General features: G+C 48.6%; 7 protein-coding genes across 7 annotated transcripts; 6 read left to right on the forward strand and 1 right to left on the reverse strand.

The window, feature by feature from the left end:
• Nucleotides 1–142: 142 nt before the first annotated feature.
• I303_104123 (uncharacterized protein) lies at nucleotides 143–1,538 on the forward strand (the record flags this gene model as incomplete). The annotated part of the gene is made up of 5 exons (XM_018408193.1): nucleotides 143–358; nucleotides 446–518; nucleotides 676–795; nucleotides 1,133–1,284; nucleotides 1,428–1,538. 5 exons carry the CDS (start codon nucleotides 143–145, stop codon nucleotides 1,536–1,538), a joined length of 672 nt encoding a protein of 223 aa, XP_018263404.1.
• Nucleotides 1,539–4,700: 3,162 nt separating this feature from the next.
• I303_104124 (uncharacterized protein) lies at nucleotides 4,701–7,388 on the forward strand (the record flags this gene model as incomplete). Its single annotated transcript, XM_065968909.1, has 14 exons — nucleotides 4,701–5,025; nucleotides 5,082–5,144; nucleotides 5,204–5,332; nucleotides 5,387–5,542; nucleotides 5,598–5,674; nucleotides 5,738–6,010; nucleotides 6,089–6,195; nucleotides 6,261–6,290; nucleotides 6,456–6,514; nucleotides 6,566–6,655; nucleotides 6,709–6,758; nucleotides 6,808–6,890; nucleotides 6,953–7,190; nucleotides 7,242–7,388. 14 exons carry the CDS (start codon nucleotides 4,701–4,703, stop codon nucleotides 7,386–7,388), a joined length of 1,827 nt encoding a protein of 608 aa, XP_065824981.1.
• A 1,898-nt stretch (nucleotides 7,389–9,286) lies between these two features.
• On the forward strand, nucleotides 9,287–11,412 carry I303_104125 (uncharacterized protein; the record flags this gene model as incomplete). The annotated part of the gene is made up of 7 exons (XM_018408191.1): nucleotides 9,287–9,439; nucleotides 9,542–9,627; nucleotides 9,705–9,914; nucleotides 10,001–10,523; nucleotides 10,613–10,943; nucleotides 11,051–11,290; nucleotides 11,360–11,412. 7 exons carry the CDS (start codon nucleotides 9,287–9,289, stop codon nucleotides 11,410–11,412), a joined length of 1,596 nt encoding a protein of 531 aa, XP_018263402.1.
• Nucleotides 11,413–11,884: 472 nt separating this feature from the next.
• On the forward strand, nucleotides 11,885–14,554 carry I303_104126 (uncharacterized protein; the record flags this gene model as incomplete). The annotated part of the gene is made up of 8 exons (XM_018408190.1): nucleotides 11,885–12,166; nucleotides 12,270–12,707; nucleotides 12,767–13,387; nucleotides 13,455–13,573; nucleotides 13,650–13,680; nucleotides 13,731–14,001; nucleotides 14,062–14,350; nucleotides 14,416–14,554. The coding sequence occupies 8 exons, from the start codon at nucleotides 11,885–11,887 to the stop codon at nucleotides 14,552–14,554; spliced, it is 2,190 nt and encodes a 729-aa protein (XP_018263401.1).
• A 48-nt stretch (nucleotides 14,555–14,602) lies between these two features.
• I303_104127 (uncharacterized protein) lies at nucleotides 14,603–15,383 on the reverse strand (the record flags this gene model as incomplete). The annotated part of the gene is made up of 2 exons (XM_018408189.1): nucleotides 14,603–15,072; nucleotides 15,191–15,383. 2 exons carry the CDS (start codon nucleotides 15,381–15,383, stop codon nucleotides 14,603–14,605), a joined length of 663 nt encoding a protein of 220 aa, XP_018263400.1.
• A 409-nt stretch (nucleotides 15,384–15,792) lies between these two features.
• Nucleotides 15,793–17,065, forward strand: I303_104128 (uncharacterized protein; the record flags this gene model as incomplete). Its single annotated transcript, XM_018408188.1, has 6 exons — nucleotides 15,793–15,952; nucleotides 16,044–16,102; nucleotides 16,217–16,638; nucleotides 16,754–16,852; nucleotides 16,908–16,959; nucleotides 17,021–17,065. The coding sequence occupies 6 exons, from the start codon at nucleotides 15,793–15,795 to the stop codon at nucleotides 17,063–17,065; spliced, it is 837 nt and encodes a 278-aa protein (XP_018263399.1).
• Nucleotides 17,066–17,617: 552 nt separating this feature from the next.
• I303_104129 (uncharacterized protein) lies at nucleotides 17,618–19,755 on the forward strand (the record flags this gene model as incomplete). Its single annotated transcript, XM_018408187.1, has 10 exons — nucleotides 17,618–17,657; nucleotides 17,718–17,874; nucleotides 17,941–18,181; nucleotides 18,249–18,576; nucleotides 18,639–18,751; nucleotides 18,812–18,879; nucleotides 18,937–18,983; nucleotides 19,043–19,091; nucleotides 19,155–19,266; nucleotides 19,327–19,755. 10 exons carry the CDS (start codon nucleotides 17,618–17,620, stop codon nucleotides 19,753–19,755), a joined length of 1,584 nt encoding a protein of 527 aa, XP_018263398.1.
• Nucleotides 19,756–19,788: the final 33 nt, after the last annotated feature.

Raw genomic sequence — 19,788 nt, forward strand, 5'->3', positions numbered from 1 at the left:
GCTAGTGCGTCATATCAAAAAGCGGTGTAATAGTGGACCCCACTCTCAATGTCCTTATCTACTGTATACTTAAACCGTTGCGACGTGAGGACACTTCAAACTATCCCCTCAATCAGATTTGACTCAAAAACGACACGTCGATATGAGTAAATCCACCTACAACGACACCGACGTCAACGACTCCAAGACGGATCTAACCAAGGACAGCGATGCGTCGACTTCTTCCGGCGTACCCGTCCTTTCTTCAGCATCTGGACTACCAACATATCCACAACCTGCAGGCTTCGATGCAAAGTTCTGCTCATCTGCTGGCCCTCGGACGCTGCTGATGGACACTAGCAGGATGAATTTCATTAGCGTGAGTGCATAGTGTGTGATTCGCCAAGCAGTTCAATCAAACAGGCCTTGATGGGCAACGAGCATCAAGGCTGAGCCACATATATAGGGACATTACAACTTGATGGACGAAGAGGAGAATATCCTACTCAAGTCGGATGGAAAGATAGGACATGGCAAATGTGGGTCCTGTCATCTCGCCGTCATCATGTCCGTCAATTTCCCGGATGATCACCCCTCGAACTCTTGACACGAATCTTCATGACTTTCGCGCTCGCTGGTCTAATACCCGCTTGTTCACGAAAGCGTTTGCTGATATGATATGTTCTCACGACCTAGCGTACACGGATGAAAGCGGCGCAGAAGTCCTGCATACATCGACAGGTATTGGCAACCGTAAGACTGTGGGCAAGCTACCGGATGGGCGAGAGATATTCTGGGTTAAGCCGGACAACTGGGGTGAGCAGGATCTTCCGTTTGTTCTTCATCGACAGATTTGGACATGCAGTCCCGCCCCATTCATTCATTTGGTTCCCGCTGTTTCGTCTGTTTTCGCCCCATGCATCGCCTGAAATCTCTCCTCGTGGCTCGACCCGCCCTGCATCCCCATCCACCCCCCTCGTCCCGCCCTACTTCGATCACTGACAAGGTAGTGATTCCGGCTCCACCGGACAATTTCGGCGAACCATAATCTCTGCTTGTCCCTGCATCTCCGCCGCCTCTTTTTCTATCTCCCAGTATCATGACTCCAATCGGTATCTTGTTGCTGACTCATTTCCTCTACGATGACTGCTAGGAGGCTATCAATTTGCGGCGGAATTTATCGACTGTTCCACTCAAGCGCGTCGAGATATAATGATGAAAGGTAATTGGCGGGAAAAATCAGAGATTTATATCGATGGGAACATCGTAGGAAGGGTCACAAAGGAGAAGTTTTGGTCGTCCAAGGTATGTCACCGGGCCTCTAATAATGTCCTCCGTTACGCGATTTCATGCCAGCTCCCGCTTCTCTCTCTCACCTGTCGTCTTTGATATGCACCCATCTTGACAAATTCTTACATGTAGCTGACTGTGATTTCCGAAAATTGCAGCGCCGGCTGGAAGTCGCTGGTAACGTAGACATACTCCTCATCTTCGCTTGCGCCATCTGCTTCAAAGTGCTCTGCGATGATACCCAGGCAAATTTTGCGGCAATCACATAATTCGCGCTCATCTGCGGCAATTTGTGACGCATCGTACTCAGGTCTTTGCTGTATTTCTACATTGTATCGATAGAAGAGTAGCGAGAAGAAGCTACATCCAAGAATGCAAATTCTGCGCTCTTCTTTTATCACGCGCAGCATTGTAACATTCTTTGGACTGCAACTCGTCCAGGTTAAGATGCCATGTTCACAAGATTCACAGCAAAGAGTATGCGTTTACGCCTCCGTGGTCTGCTGGGCCTCATGATGGATATCTTGCCATATCGATTGCCACTAAACCTCTTTCGGCCATCAGAGTCGATATTCAGCATCGATTTGAGGATGCGTAGGCCTATCTGCAGCACGCAAGCATATTTGAGCTTGATTCTGTCATTGAGACTCATCTCATCCACTCTCATCTCATCTCATCTCATCTCATCTCATCTCATCTCATCTCATCTCATCTCATCTCATCTCATCTCATCTCATCTCATCTCAAAGCAGTGTAGATTCGCTTGGACTTTTTCGATGTCGTTCTCGATCAGGGAGGATGGTATCCTTTCAGGCGTGATCATCACACGGCACGTAACTCACCGGTCGGTACCATATCGAGACCAGTCTATAGGACATGTGTGTCATGGAGCGGAGAAGACACTGACATCTTGTCATCGATCTTTTCCGGAGTGACCGGGCCAAGGGAGAAAATACGTGAACCGAGAGACACTTTGGCCAAGCACTTCTCGACGGATATGATGATGAGGTGTACAATCGATAGGATATGAAGGACAGTAAGACATAGACCAACCGAGTTAGGAAGAACAACTCCGGGTTTTGGCGAATTTCAGATGCAACAACATAAAAGGAAGCTCTCCTCTAGACAGAAAGGTTGGCCTGGTCAGCGACCTTGGTTTGCTATCACTCAGCAGTACTGTGTTGGGAATGCTTGACCTATGCTGGAAGGCGCCCTATAGATCTTATGCGCAATTTCGTAGAAGGTAGAACACACTCGCCCTGCCATTTTACATATCTGACACGTCCATGCAGAAACTAAGCACGATCATAGATCCTCCCTATATCCAAGCCCTATGCGTTCGCTCGCGTCCTAATGATTGTTGCATTCCTGAGCAGATGCCTTTTTGTCAGAAATCAGGTAACGATTCAACTGAACGGACGAAACTGATATATTATCCTCACATCTGCGCAGACTATACTTTCGGGTTATCGAGAGGCAGCGGAATGGTAATCTCGGGACCAGATGTTGTAGAAGACATATTCACGGAAACTGCTCTAGATCAGAAGAGCTTGAATTTCTGAGAGAGGTATCGTGAGGAAAGGAAGATGTAGCATCATCACTAACATCCGTGATGCCTGAGTGCTTAGCATGTTGTGCTTGGTCACGCCAGTCCATTCAATCACCAAAGCATTGGAGAAGCCGGGGATGTCAGCAAGCCTAGACTTTTCGACTCTACCGTCACGCAGCACATCTGAAAGAGAAGTCACAAATGAAGTGTTAATCTCATTACGTGGTTACAGCTCCCTTGCCTCCATTCCCGCCATCTCTTTACGCTTGGGGATAATGCTCTCTTCCGTCCTTCTTTTTTCACGTTAGAGGCGAGAGGACAAAAGAGTTTGGAGAGTATAGAAACAAAAGGCAGATCCGAACGAGGGCAAGGAGAGAGAGATATGGGGAAGACCAAGGGACAATTGAGCATTGCGAGCCTGCAGAGTGATCGCAAGCGTCTCATGCCCTCAATTGAGCAACTTTACAGACCGATGTGTTGGCATGTTGACTCTCTGAAAGGTAAGACCTTCCACACTGGTGAACTACGACGGAGGTAGGGTTTCACAGATCCTCAGTACAATTGGAACCATCAAATACCTGCGTATGATATGCTGATTAACGGGACACTTCAGTGGCGCCAGCTGTGTTGAGAGATCATCACACCCATTATGGGGATCATGAAATTGCTATGCAACAAGAATACCCTCAATGGAATACAATTGTTCGAGTGGCGCTTCACAACGATGACAATCTGGGGGTTCAAGCTGGATTTGATCTCCCTTCATGGTGTCACACGATCCTGCTGCTCCCGCGCTATAGGATGGCGGACCAGCTCATGACAATCCCAATTTGCGAACACGAGCAAGTGAAAGAACGTCATCAGGACACAGAGCCGGTCTTGAGCTCCGCATCCGGCTCATTCCATGCGGTTAGCCGATGGGCCGCTTGTTGTGATCGCAATGATTCGTCGCTCCAAGAGATTCAGAGTGCTCTCAGTTTAGAGCCACAACTACTGCATTTGTCATCAGATGTTTGCTGGGAGCTCAACCTCAGCGTCCTACCTCCGTGAGAAAGGCTCAAGTGTCTTGATGGACTGCGCCAAGCCTCGCCGCACCGTCTTAGACGTCACTATGGCTCTTACAACGCAGAATTCTCTTTCCCGTATAGGATTAGCATCACCATCACGCCGGTCTCCATCATTTGCACGTCGATCGGGAAAAATGCCGTAAGGCGGCTACTTATTTCATTCAAGCTTTTCAGATTTACGCTGGGAAGACTTTAGCGCCCGCATAACTCCCACAGCCTGGATCCGATATTACGTTATTTTGGAGAGAAAACAAAGCTTTGGTCGCTTGCGAAAGAGCTTTTGGAAGGCAATCGATCGTCCGAGGCGGGGCCAGTCTCCCGGCGGCATCTAGCATAACGAGATCTTACACCACAAAAACCTGAAAGCGGTCGCAAAAAGCCGTGCGGGGACCATCGTTTCGGAATTGCCAGTACCCCTAGTGTAGAATAGACTCGATATCGTCTGGTTAATCTGTAAAACTGCAGCTGAATTTGCAATATGGGCCAGGAATCAGGTGACACCATTAGTTGGGAAAAAAGTAAAAACCGGCAAAGGCCATTTACCCCTTGCCCATCTTGAATCGGAGGCTGCGCCGCTTTTGCATGCCCCTGGGGCTCGATCGTCATTTTCGGCTGCCCCTACAATCAGTCAGATCCCTTTTCCTAGGTAACCTGAGCAAAATGTCCGCCAAAGCCCGCTGGATGCCCACCATGGCATTGTATATAAGGAGAGCTCATGCCCCCGTTGTCCCCCAGATGGAACCCCATCTCTCATCGACATATCGCCCCGGGACTTCACTCTAACGAACAACATGAGCGCTCATCTAACCGATACAATGGACGACAAGAATTTGGATGCTCGATTCGAGCATTACGATCAGCCATCTGTCCAGTACCCTCCCGCCGGTGCACCTACCGGAGCACCGAAGCTCCAAAATGTCCTTCACGGCCAGAGCAAGGAACAACTTTATGCCGAAGTTGAACAATTCGTGGCAGAGCATGGACTTGACAGTGACATCGATGTATTCAGAAAGGCAGCTCTGCTTGCCCAGCGACCAAACGACTTTATGGAAATCCCCGAATTTTCCAAAGAGGACAAAGATACTCTTCAGTACGAGACTGAGCATAAATGGTCCTACCCTTGGAAGTTATGGTTCACTGGTGAGTATCGCTATTGTGAGTCCAAGCGGTCTCTCGTTAAGATGAAAGACTTCTAGTCATTGTCTGTGCCATCGGGGCTGCTACTCAGGGCTGGGATCAGACTGGGTCCAACGGTGCCAGTGAGTGTATCACAAAAACTTGGACATCAGGGTGAACATTCGCTCATTCTGTTTGGCAGACCTTTCGTTCCCTACTGAATTTGGAATCGCCACTCCAGTCGGAGCACCTGGAGGGGCTGCCGATGAATGGAAGGTCGGTTTCGTTAACTCGGCGCCCTATATTTCCGCGTCTCTCTTGGGCGTGTGGCGTGAGTACAGTCCAAGGGGGTCTCCTTTGGAAAAACGATTAACCCGCTTGGTAGTGTCCGATCCCTTGAACAATCTTTTCGGTCGTCGTGGCGAAATTTTCATTACTTCTATCGTATTGACCATCACTCCAATCGCTTCCGGTCTCACTCACTCTTGGCAAGCTCTTGCTGCTGTTCGTTTGGTCCTGGGCCTAGGACTTGGTGCCAAAGGTTCGTTATTTCTCGGACAGACGGTTTTAGGCTCAAAACTGATCAACGCACACAGCTGCTACGGTCCCAATTTACGCTGCTGAGATGGCTCCGGCCGTTGTGAGAGGAGCGCTAGTCATGGGGTGGCAACTTGTACGTGTTTCTCTTACAAACTCGAGCATCGTTTGCTGATTTTGCGAATGCCCCGACCGCTAGTGGACTGCCTTTGGTATCTTCATCGGGTTCTGCGCGAATGCCGTAGTCAAAGACGTTGGATCGATCGCGTGGAGACTCCAACTTGGCTCAGCCTTCATCCCAGCGGTCCCTCTTGCTCTCCTGGTGTTCTTTTGCCCTGAGTCGCCTCGATGGTACATGAAGAAAGGTAGACTGGGAGAGGCGTGGAAGTCAATGAAAGCCATTCGAAACACGGAGCTCCAGGCAGCTAGAGACCTCTACTATGCATACGTACAGTTCAAGGAGGAGCAAAAGGCAAGTGATTGGTCTTCGTAACCCACAGATCGATCCAGTACTGACTGTTTCCGTTTTTAACTGTTTCCGTTTTTATAGGTCATTCAAGGTGTAAATTATATCGCCCGATTCACAGAGCTTTTCACAATTCCGCGATGCAGGCGAGCGACCTATGCGGCTTCCGCCGTCATGCTGGCGCAACAAATGTTCGTCTTGGTTTCTCACATATGAGCTTGAGGGACACTGGCTCATCGCGATGCATACTCTCTAGGTGTGGTATCAACATCATGGCCTTTTACAGGTGAGCGTTCATACGTTCGCTCGACTGTACAATCCCCCTCGACCGATTTGTGGTCAGCTGCGGCAAGTGCCACTAGTCCACGGCGTGAAAAGCAATCATTCTGTTGTCCAAGTGGGCAAGGCATCTGAGCAGCAACTTAGCGACTGACACCGATCTTGATTACAGTTCCACTATCTTCGCAGAGGGAGGCTATACTCCTACTCAGGCCTTGTATGCTTCGATTGGTAGGTCGATTCTGCAAAGCAATCTCTGTCGCATCGCTAACATTCAAGCAGGCTTCGGGGCTGTTAATTTCGTATTCGCTTGGCCTGCTGTGTTCACGATCGACACCTTCGGACGACGAAGTCTATTACTGCTCACCTTCCGTGAGTCAAGTTGATGTACAGTATTGAATGGAAGGAAGCTGATCGGCATACAGCAAATATGTGCTGGACCCTACTTGCGGGCGGTATGATGTTCTTCATTGAGGTGCGTTTACTTCGGCGAACGCAAAGGCATATGCTGACCACGGGAGTAGGACGTAAAATTGCGAACAACTCTTGTCGCCTTCTTCGTATACTTGTTCACGGCTTTCTATTCTATTGGCGAAGGACCCGTTCCGTGAGTCGAGCCACTGACCAGTCTCGCCTTTCCATTTGCTGACTTCGCTTTCAATCCCACAGAAACATGTACTCTGCCGAAGTCTTCCCCTTGGTGCAGAGAGAGCAAGGAATGGCTTGGAGTGTTGCCGTGACGAATTTCTTCTCCTCCGTGCTCGCGTTGACTTTCCCTCGACTCCTTCGAGCATTCACGGCTCCAGGGGCATTTGGATTCTACGCTGGACTCAACGCTCTGGCCTTTGTCATGCTCTACTGCCTCGTGCCCGAGACTAAACAGCTCACGCTCGAAGAGCTCGATCAGGTGAGTCAGCCACTCGATCGTTCGGTTGACACATACTCACAGCGTATTTAGGTGTTTTCCGTGCCCACTGGTAAATTCATCGACTATCAATTCACGAAGGTCGCGCCCTGGTGGTTTAAGCGATACGTATTGTTCAAGAGAGATGCCGTTTGCGAGCCTCTTTACGTCGAGGATCACGACATCGCTCACCGAGCATAGGCTGGTAGTCCAGGTCAATAGCATATCATTGCTGCTGTCAATAAGGGGGCGGCAACGTTTGACACAGAGAATGAGAGGAGGTGAATCGCGGCTGTAAGACTAAGTAGCAGTTGTCAGTAAGAAAGCTCGCGAGAACCACGAGTCGCGCCGTAGTAGCGGAGTAGATTGCTTCTTAAAGGGATTGGCCGGGTCCTGTAGCTCGTATGATCGGAAAAGTTTGAATCGTGCAATGCATTTGTGATACGGTTTTTGTTCTCGCCGCACAGTGATTTTGTGACGCAAAATGGCAGGCGGTAGCGATAGCTACGGATAAGCTGATGTCATATGTCCGCATGCTACGTCGACAAGATCGCTTCGAAGTAGTTCAATCGCTCAAATTGGCCGTCGAAGTCTGTCCGGAAGTGTAGGTGCTTGGTGCAATATGATTTGTTGTCCGTTACATGTAAATTCTGCCCAACCGGAACCGCCCATGTCGAACTTCAATAGTCGCCGTGCGAAGAACCAGCAGGTGTGAAAGGGCGATGTCATGCGATGGTTTCCGAGTAACCGTTCCACCGATTTCTTAACTATGACACTGTTTGGCTCGCAATTGGATATCTGCTTCCTTCTAACGGCAAACAGACTCCAGAAAGAAGCAGAAAACGACCCACAAGATCATGTTGGATAACCGGAGGCCCGGTCATCTTGCAAATATATTTTCGTGTATCTCAGTCAAGTCTGTCAGCATGATCCAGCCTAGCCCCAGTTTGGGTATTTCCGAAACACAGCAGGTCTATAACTTTAGTTGTTTCACAAACAATCCCAGTGGAATTCTTGTGCTTTCGATGGGATTTAACGGAATCGAATGATTTCGTCATACAGTAGGACCTGCAGATGAAATGCCAAGGTCAATTGAGGTGAAGCCGTGAAGTGCACAGGAGAAAGCGCTGATTCTCGTTGTTTATACGTTTATACTACAAGCCTACAATAGCAAATCGCCAGGGGAAAAGACTACTGTATTGTTGCGCGAGCGCCACCGCGATGGCTATGGCTCGCAGTCCATTGGAAACTCTTGTGCATGGAAATGTACATGTGGATACTGCATTTCGAGCGCACATCAGTGACAATACATGCCGTCTTATACCGTGGCTCCATTCCTACCCACTTATGCCAAGCATGAGCTTAATATACTATTCATGCATGAGACGTTATCGGTCGAGTACAAGCGCCAACTATAATCATACGAAGCATGAGGCATCGCAGAGGGCTTTGGATCCACCTGTTTGATCCCGCGGTATGCCAAGACCTTTTTAGTCTCGATCGATTCACACCAACAATAATTCGACTCTTCGCAATCTCTGAGCGACGGAAGATGTGGCGTGGTAATTCAAAGACTTGGCATTCAGGTAAATAACAAAGCACATCACCGACTTCTTTCCTCTATTCTATCTTCACTACTTTGACCTTCCCTCCGAAATCCGGAAACGTTCATCTCACTACAACATGTCGTCCTGCCAAGACTCGAATTTTGACCGGGTATGGATCCTGTTTCACACCCCTGCCGCTGGTCATAGATCCACATACCCATTTGTCCACGTTCAAGGTGAGCCCCGGTAAAAGACCGACAATGTCTCCTACGGGCGTGGGCGTGCTTCTCTCGCGTTGAGCGATCCATAGCCGACTTGCGTCCATTCAAGCTAGGAGTCAATCCACGATTCCGTGCTTCCTGAGATTGCCGATGGATCGTCCTCCACCGTTAACATCCTCTGTACATCCTGAAATATGGGATCTCCACCTTGGAAACAGTTATATAGCGGCCCCTCACTCATATCGGAGAGGTTTGGAGAGCCCCATGGAGTAATTGATGAGATAGTCACCTCGCAAGCAAGTCTAGCTACAATAGGATTAGACAAGACAAGATGGCCGAGAAGATTGATTTAGACAGAAAGGCATCATTCGATCATGTTGAAGAAGCCGACTTGAAAGATCCAGAGAGTCAAGAGAAGAGACAGCATGGTGATGCGGCTTTGGGTCTCATCGGAGATGAAAGAGTCATCGTCACTCAAGAAGATGTAAGTCACTTTTCACCTTGTGTTTCAAGCGTGACGACACGTCATGGAATCAACCCGATGCAGCACACTGACATGTCATCGTTTCTCTTTCTATATTTATAGAACGATAGGATCCGACGAAAGACAGATAAACAGATTCTCACGATCCTGGTTTGGGTTTACTTGCTGCAAATCCTGGATAAACTCGTGTAAGTCGGACTTCCCGTAATCTACTCAGTCTTGGTGACTATGACGGTTGTTGATGCAATAACTCGTTGCTGCTCAGCATGGGTTACGGAAACGTCTTCGGTCTGTCCGAAGATAATCATCTAGTCGACAATCAATACTCAGTCGCTGTGACCATGAATAACATTGCCCAGCTCGCTTGGCAACCGTTATCGACCTACCTTATCGTCCGAGTCCCAGCTAGGATCCTCATGCCTTGCTTCATCTTCGGCTGGGGTACCGCTCAAGCATGCATGGCCGCTTCCCACAGGTACGCATTACACACCCCTCGAAGCTTTGAACCGTCTCACTCATCCATTAGTGCTCCAAGCTGATGTGTGTTCGAATCTGATACAGTTTCGGTGGTCTTGCTGCCACTCGATTCCTACTCGGTCTTTTCGAAGCAGGTTGTTTACCTTTGTTCTCGATCATGACTGCTCAGTGGTATCGACGATCTGAACAACCTATCAGGGTCGCCGCCTGGTACTCTACCAATGGTATCGCCCAGATCGTAGCTGCCCTGATGTCTTTCGGTTTGGGCCACATCCATTCCGACAAAATCGCTTCTTGGCAATTGATCTTCATCGTTGTTGGGGGGATCACCGTCTTGACTGCTCCCATTGTCTATTGGCGGATCGACTCGGATATTGCTCACGCGCGATTCCTTTCAACCGAAGATAAGGCTAAAGCCATCGAAAGGCTCAGAGCGAACCAAACGGGAACAGGAACGAACGAGTTCAAGTGGGCGCACATCTGGGAATTGGCCTACGATCCGAAGACCTACTTGTTCGGTGGTTTGGCATTGTGCTTGAACTTCGGAGCGACGGTGACCACGTCGTTCGGGCCCACTTTGATAAAAAATATGGGCCACGACAAATACGTGAGTTATCAGACCTGTGAAAAGCCCAGCACCCCCAGACCTTTCTCTCCTGACGCGCGAGCTTCCGCTGAACACGCACGTACCTTCAGATCACCGCTCTGCTCAATATGCCGTTCGGTGCCCTCCAATTCCTGACTATCATGGCCGCCTCTTATGCCACGCAGAAGTTCAAGCTCAAGGGCCCAGTCCTCGCTGTATTCATGGCGCCTGTACTTGTCGGTCTCGCGATGCTGTACCACGTCAACAAGCAGCCGGTCGTCAACCAGAAAGTCGCTTTGGCCGGATATTACATGATGGCTTTCTTGTTTGGCGGTAATCCAATTATCGTCAGTTGGATGGTCGCCAACACTGCTGGTCAGACTAAGAAGTCTGCGATCTTGGCTGCTTATAATGCTTTCAACGCTACTGGTAGCATCATCGGTGAGTCCAGTCTCATCTATGACTTGGAATCGAATGACTGGCAGAATCATTGCCGATCGTATCAGGAAAAGAGTTTTTGAGATAACTAACAGCATGATTCATCGTAGGTCCCCTCTTGTTCAAGGGCAAGGATAAGCCGAGATACCTCCCAGGGTTACAAGCTACTCTGGGTGTCTTCGCTGCTATGCTAGGATTGATCGCCATCTGCATGGGATTGATCTTCGTCTTGAACAAGCAGAGAGAAAGACAGAGGGTCGCGGTTGGTAAACCCGCCAAGATCAAGGATACCAGTATGACCACGAAGTACGAGGCGTATGGTACTGAGGGCAGCGGTCTTGGTGAAAATGGTGAGTCCGATCCATTTCGATAAAGATAGAGGTGTCAGAAGCGGCGTTGACTTTCTGTGTAACGGGTAGCTCTACTGGATCTGACCGATTTCAAGAACAACGAGTTTGTGTACTTGTACTAAGCTAAGATGTCGATGGAGCCCAAGTCGAAGGATACGTCTTATACATGGATGGTACTGCTAGTCAAATGATATATGTAATGTGCGAGAAAGATGTAAAGAAGAAGAATTGTATCAGCTGTTTTCTTCAGTGCAGGCTAGGAGCAACGCCAAAAGCTTGTGTGCGTGTATACTCACATGAGACTGAATACAAACAAGTCGTAATCCGACCACCGATTGAAGCGCACGTGATGAGCAGACTTTGTGATTGTCATTAGGATGTGATCGTAATTGTCATTTATGATGGGCGCTTACGGCTAATGTTGACATGCTTGCTTCAATATCTGCATAATCACTTCGCTACACGCACCAAAGACATCTTTCTATATTGTGCAATGATCGGGTAATCATGTTTCATCTTGTTCTTCGTCACATCAGAAGGCGAACATAATCACCCGACTCAGGGTGGAATAGGTACAGGAGAAAACACCAGAGGATGTCACCACCAACAGCTATACCACCGACTCCCGGTTCAGGCTCATTGCAACGAGCATCACCTATGGCTTCATCCTCGAGAATCAGCGCCAACGGAAACTCACCGGCCAGTCCAGCTAGCAGCTCGAGACCGTCCAATGATGCTACCAGTCAAGCTCTCTCGCCTGGGAGGAAGAGGCGGAAGGTAACTAGGAGTAAATTAGGTTGTCTCACTTGCAGGAAAAGAAGGAAGCTGTGCGATCAGAACAAACCCAATTGCGGAGCCTGTGGACGTTTACAATTAGTACGTTCTGCTCATCTCACATAGCAGGCGGGGTTTCGCATAATATCATCAAAGTATAGTACTTTGATACCTGAACTGACCTCATCATCTACGCGTATCGTAGGAATGCAATTGGCCTCCCGATGATACTCCTCGGCAACCTAGCCGACGCTCAAGACCATCCAATCCGCCCCTTTCACCATCGATCGTCAATCCTCCTGCTCTTTCTATACAACCAGCACCCTCGATAGCCAACCTTCTCTCGCAAACTGACGATCCACCTCATCCTTTCATGATGGGATCGAGCGATGCCATGCGATCGTTCCCCGTGACCAACACAATGGATGACTTTGTGGGGATATTCGGAAATGTTGATGGAGGGAACTCGAATCATCAGCAGAATGGCTTGCCCCACAATCTCAATATCAATCCTCCGACAAGTTCAGATGCTGCGACCTTACTCGATCCGAGCATCGATCCTCACATATCCAATAATAATATGCCTTCTAATGATGATACGGGTCTACTGGATTGGCTGTCTGGTAATGGAAATCTCGATGAGGTGAGCGACGTCCACCTATAAAGCCATGATTAATGCCAGCTCATAAAAGATGTAACCAGGCTACCCTGCAATTATGGGCAGCAGATTGTCTTGCAGTGCCAACAGCTCAGACTTTCAACGCATTCGACTCGCTAAACAGCGTACTTCTACAACAAACCCCCCCATCCACTAATCCCGTCATCGATCCGTCCATTATCGCGCCTGTCGCCAATCAAGAATCCGGCCCCATGAGACCAATCAGATCGCGTACGGGCTCTCGTAGACCCTCACGTTCGCCGTCAGGCGATACGCCGCCCGGCAGCTCCCAAGCAGCAGTGCTGAACTATTTCCACGAATCGCTATCACGACTGGTATCGTGCACGGGAGAATCCGCACCTAGCGCCTTCGAATCGTTCACAAAATTAGCGAATATGACCGCTGGTAGGGGACCTGCTGGGCAAAGTCTACACTTGAGTATATTAGCTTGGGCAGCTAGACATATGGTCAATCGTGGTTTGGCGAAATATGAAGCTGTCAGTGAGAAATTCAGCGTACAGGCCACGAATCATCTGGATACGAGGATGGATCAACTGTTCGATAAGAGGGGAAATGAAAGGACTGCAGCGATTGCAGATCACCACGATAAAGATACGGAGAAGATGACTTTGCTAGCTGCTGCTCTGATGATTATGCAGTTCAAGGTGAGTTTAGACGCGTGTTAATACTCTGAAAGATGGTTTTCCTTATTTACACATCCATGGAACCTAGATCTGTCGAGGAGACGTATGGGGATTTAGTCCGGTCGTTCAACATCTCACTCGACTCGCTCCCTATGTGTTCACAAGCGAGGATCTCGACTCTCAACCCGAGTCTATGCACACTTCCTTGTGAGTGACTTCCTAAGCTAGTTCTTCAGCTATTTCTCCGCTTTTGGGCTTCAAGCTGAAAAACGGGACTGCATAGTTTCGAAAACCTACTGTACCATGATGTACTGGTAAGTAATCTCGAGTAGTAATTGGGTATCAAGCTGAAGAGGAAATGCAGGGATCCTTCATCTTTACCCGCGCACCTATGGTACCCAAATCTCTCGCCCAGAAATATAGTCGAGCTGGATTAGACACCCTTCATACACTAACTGGTGTCAGTCTACCCCTGTTTTCCAGGATGCACCGGCTGGCCGAGCTCATTCGACTTCGACGGTCACGAAAGGGCAAGGGATGGAGTGATGAGCACCTGCTGGACGTTGTCAAGCCTGCTCTGCAGATCGAAGCAGAGCTGAATGAGGAAAAAACAAGATTGGACGAACTCGTCTTGGGTGAGCACATTGTGCTTCATCACATTAGTGTATAGCTCACCAAGCTGTAAATCGTCCCAGCCAAGCCTCATATCCAGGCCCATCGATATCTTCACGAAGCTTTCAGAACAGCTTGTTTACTGCAGCTGAGATGCTTCGTACTCTGCGAACCTCCTTCCTCACTCAATATTCGTCTACTAGTCAGACAATGTCTGTCACTGTTAGAAGCCATGTTTGACCAGAATCTGCCTGGTCTATGCTCAGCACACTGGGTCATATTTCTAGCTGCCTTGTGCTCGATACCTGGTGGTCAAGAAGAGGAGGAGCTGGATGACAGGCAGAGGAGTGATAGGATATACGAAGATATCTAGTAGGTTTCCGGCGCTCCCCTACTATTACAATGCAATACTGATCCTCGATGTTTGTCGTCCACAGCAATGAATTCGGATTCCGGAATGTTGAACGATCACGAAAGATCGTGCATGAGCAATGGAAGAAAAACAGTGACGGCTCGAATTTTGTAGATTGGCTGGATGTTCTCGGGGAGAATGATTGGGAAATATTCGTTGTATAGGTTGACTGATCTGGCCACCCTCTATGGACGGCGAGATGAAACGGGTGATTACAATTTACCTATAGTCTTGATCTCCCATGCACTTCCCCCTAACTCTATCGTCTTACCTCGTGACCATTCTTGAGTAACGTCGACCGGCAACTCCGGTAAATATCTTCCCACTTGACCAAACTCGTATATTCTCTTCCACTTGCTCTCGCCTTCTACCAACTCATCCCGACAAGCGTAATATCTCCCATCGGGATCTTTCGCTAAGCCCAAAGCGTAGTTACCAACTCGGCCTATGTAGGCTTGTACATCCTCTTGCTTGCTCTGTATCACGAAATAAGGTTGTCCGGCAGGTAATTGTTTTCTACGCCAGGTCTCTACGTATGGCTCGTATAGATTGGTTTTTGGGTTGAACATCGTTCCTGTCTCCGTCACGTTTCCGTTGAGAAGAGTTTCGAAGACTCCTTGATCTGGCATGTCCGTTTCGGGTCTGCTATCGATGATATGATCCCATCGTAGTTTTGGATTCTCTACAGCAGTCCCCCGTGGTGAGCTACGCTGGACCTGGCCCTGTCACTACATCGTCGGTACACCATGCTGACGGAGCATGTAAGGGATGAAGTCTATACAAATGACTGAATGACGTACCTTTAGTGGAACCTTCTATTTCGCCTACATGAGCCACAGTCGACCAATCTATACTGCCTTTGTCCTTTCCATCTATGAAGACCCGTAAGTCCAGCGAATACCCGTCGATAGTAAGGACTAAGGTGTCCGTATCTTCGATAGGCTCGGTTCCGGACCAAGCTATAGATACTCTGGTAGATACTCGGGCGGCCATAGTGAGATATGATTATTTTAACGATAGCTCGGGACACAAGACAGTATGCAGTTGTCAAATGTCCAGGCCGGATGCGATGTAGACGATGTGCTTGAGAGTAGTAGGATTGCTACAATGACTATGGGAATACGCATAGCTGTAAGTTGTGATCAGAGAAGGGGCTCAGATGATGCGCAACTGTTAAACGCCGGCGTCAGAAGACGCGCTTAGCCTGTTTACTCCCGATAACAATTGCAGGCCAACTCCGAAAGGGTCGTAGTTGTAAACTATCGTGAGAAGATAAGATGACAAATGAGAGGTAGAGTATTAACCGTTGCCGCTTTGCAGACTTGTATATATATGGTACTTATCCCACCGGTACCAATAAAACAGTCGGCAAAAACATCAAGTTGACAGAGAGAGCGACAAAATGGTCGCCGCTTCCTCGTCGAATCCGACCGCACCGACAGCAGATCTATCATTTGATTTCGGTCCACCTCCACCGACTTTCAGTGATAAACACGCGGAGAGGGAATATGTGAAGGAGAGACTGGCTTTAGCGTATCGAGTGATAGCGAGAGAGGGCATGTGTGAGTTATTAGCGACCCATATGCACACTCATTGTGAGGCAAGGCAAGGCAAGCCTCGGGGCCACATTGACAAGCTCTTTGGCGGTATCAGGCGAAGGTGCTTCTGGACACTTGACTTCTCGTGATCCAGTTGACAGAGACTGTTTCTGGGTGAGTCTGAGTCGGGGTCTGGACCTGGGTCTGAGCTTAAGAAACAGTTCTGCGACTCTCTGGCTTGATTCGCGCGCATGCGCTGATCTCGGGATGTCTTCGTCCTATGATTAGGTAAACCCATACGGCTTACATTTTTCGCGGATGACCTCAAGCGATCTTCTCATGGTTGATCATCACGGCAAAATAGTCATGGGCGGTAAACCGCATCAACAGCGATATAACGCAGCGGCATTCGTCATCCATTCAGCCATCCATGCCGCCCGACCAGAAGTCGATTCCGTTGTGCATGCTCATTCACCTCACGGAAAAGCTTTCTCAACTTTGGGGAGAAATTTACCGTTTTACTCGCAAGATTCAGCCATCTTCTGGAACGACATTGATCTGTACGCGGACCATAATGGAGTCGTACTGTCTGCGAACGAGTCAAAGCAGATAGTAGATCAAATAGGGGGAAAGAAGGCATTGATTATGCAGAATCATGGCTTATTGACAGTCGGGGGATGTATCGAAAGTGCCGTTTCGTGGTTTATGCTGTGAGTGCTTGAATTCTCATCGGCATGTACCTTGCTGTCAGAAGAAGCGGCGTGATACGTTCATGACCAGATGTATTCTGTGAGATATAGCTTATGGTATGCTCGTGACGGATAGCTTGGAGAACGAGTGTAGGACGATTCTTCTGGCTGAGGCTGCAGCAGCTATGACTGGATCCAAGCCAGTCAGTATATCTGCCGAGGTAGCAGAATTCACGTGAGTCGTTGATTCCCTTGTGATAACGTCTCCATCAAGCTAAAATTGCGAACAGCTGTAAAGAAATCGGTACGGAAGAAGCTGGTAGATTCGAAGCATTGCCTTTCGTGAGGATTTTTTCTAATCGCCCTATGGAAATGCATGGACTGATGGCCTTTGGTTGTTCAGTTCGATCTTGTCGAAGAAGAGTGTGACGGCGCTCATCGCAAGTGAGATGACAGCTGCGGAATTCAGGCAACACGAGACTGGCACGGAGAAAGTCTGCTTTCATGAGGCCGCACACCTTGATTTATGTTGTAGTCCAAGGTGTTTTTTCGATTTTGTGTCTGGGTCGAGAAGCAGTGATCTCTCATACATTCAATTCGAACGATATACGCTCTAAGGTCATAGACATTGTAATGCACATATTGTCTCAGCCGCTTGCCGCTCTCGATTGCTCTGCCCCATCCTCATCAGAATTGAAGACCAAACTGGTTGTGAGATTGCGTTCGGATTTAGCCGTCTACGGTGTCGTGATTGTCTCTTAGATCGCGCCATCGCTCATCTTGACTGTCGCGGTGACCCGATCAATCTTTGTTCATCTTGCGTGTTTTTGAATGTTTGATAGATTCAATACCAAGAAGTCTATCATCATGTCTGTTCCGAGGTCTTCTTCCTTGACTTACAAGCGACTTCACCCGACTTTTCGAAGCATAAAAAGGAGTCTGAAAGGCACTGGACGAGACCGTAAATTGCAGCAAAAAGCTTAGGAGACCTTTCCTGAAGATGACATCGACCGAAAGGAGTATAGCCATCGTTGGTGCCGGTGAGCAGATAGGATAGCATTTAGCTGTTTGGCTTATAGTTGATACTAATCTATTCACAGGGGTATTTGGCCTTTCGACCGCGTTGCATCTCAGTAAAAGAGGGTATAAAGACGTAACTGTCTTCGACTATCAACCGTATCACAAGAACGCATATAACCCTAGCGATGGATGCGATTCTGCTAGTGCAGATGTCAACAAGGTTTACAGATGTTCATAGTCAGTCTCCAACATTTTATTGTTCCGTATATGCTGCGAATCTAACATTGTGCTTCCCTGTCGCAGCGGAAATGAAACCGAATATCAGGATTTAGCCTTCTCAGGACGGGAAATATGGTTAGACTGGAACAGACAAATCGCGGATTCCGCTCCAGAAGACTTACCTCATGGCCTCACACCAAATGACAAGCTGTTGGTCGCCAATGGATTCTTGAGGATAGCTGGTAGGGGTCAATTGTCGGAGTTCGATCAGCAGAGTCTAGACGCACTCGAGAAAGCTGGACTGAGACATCATCAACATGTGCTGGTGCGTCAAGTCTCTCTGGGCTTCAAGCGGTAAAGATTGGCCTCAAGCTGATCAGGGATGAATGTAGCTCGATAAAGCTGATCTGCAAAGGCTATGGGAGAAGGAAGCCGAAGATCCTTCCACGCATTGGAAAGAAAAGATAAACGCCTTGGAAAAAGCTGGAGGAGGAGGTCTGAATGGATTTATCGATACTTCAGCTGGTTTCACCTACGCCGACAAAGCATGTACTTGGGCAAGGCATCTTGCTGAGAAAGCAGGTGTTAAGTTCGTACTTGGTCCAGAAGTCGGTAAATTCGAGGAACTGCTTAGTGAGGATGGGGAGACAGGCAAGAAGGTCACTGGATTGAGGACGGCCGACGGAAAAGAGCATGCTGCAGATGTGGTGATCGTTGCTGGTGAGTCAAGTTTCTAGTCTCATCTTTGTCCAGGCGTTGAATGTTGAATGGAAAAAATCAAGGCGGTGGATGGACTCCAAGCATAATACCAGAAGTGGAGAACCTTCTCGAGACGACCGCAGGATCCGTTGTCACCATCACTTTGCCCAAAGACCGGCAGGACTTATGGGATAAAGTGAGTCATCGCATCACAAGTTATGTGCTGGTAGACAGAGATTGACAAATCCGCTTGCAGTTCTCACCCGAGAAATTCCCAGTATGGGCGTATGGACTGATGGGGAAGAGCAGTCCTGAGTTTGGAGGGTGAGCCAGAATGTCACGGCGAGGCTCTTTGGTTTTGACTGATATTACTGCTTGTAGATTCTACGGGTTCCCACGCACACCTGAGGGTCAGATTAAGATTGGGTGTGAGTATAGTTGGGCTGCCGGGTCATCTCCAGTGCTGATGTCGTACTTCCCAATGCAGATCGAGGTCGTAAATGGACCAATTTTCAGACACACCCTAAGACCGGAAAGTGAGTCCAATCACTAATTCATCGGAAATACGAGGATCAAGTGACAAATCGCAAGGTGTGTAGGCGTCTATCGGTCCCAAGAACCAAGTATACCACGGACAAAGCTGTCAATCTGCCCAAGAAAGCTATCGACCATATCAAGACAGTCATTGCTGAGATCTTCCCGGAGTTGAAGGTATGCTTCATTGTGCAGAAATGTGGGGCTAGCTACATTTTGCTGATCCATTTGATACAGGAAATTGGTATCACGGACACCCGGATGTGCTGGTATACTGATTCGATCGACAACTCCTTCGTGATAGATTACGTTCCTGGATACAATGACGGGCTGTTCGTCGCTTCAGGTGGGTCAGGACACGGATTCAAGTTTCTACCGGTGTTGGGTGAACATGTGGTGAACGCTTTAGAGAGAAAACCGGAACAGTTCACCAAGATGTGGGAATGGAGATCGTCAAAGCCAGGTGAACCCGCCAATGGGATAGAAGAAGGTGAAAAGTCGGGCAGAAATCTGGCCCAACTTGATATTGCGGACGAGCAAGACTGGCTATGGATTCCCAAGAACACTATACATGTGGGCGCAAACGGGGACGAAAGGGTCGTAGAAAAGCTTGATGGGGTAGAGAAGCTGTCAGCGGCAACGCAAAAATTGACCGTCAACGCCTAGGGTAATTACAACCCATGCTATACCCATCCATCT

This window comes from Kwoniella dejecticola, chromosome 5 (genome assembly GCF_000512565.2).
Source record: "Kwoniella dejecticola CBS 10117 chromosome 5, complete sequence".
Taxonomy (NCBI): Eukaryota; Fungi; Basidiomycota; class Tremellomycetes; order Tremellales; family Cryptococcaceae; genus Kwoniella; species Kwoniella dejecticola.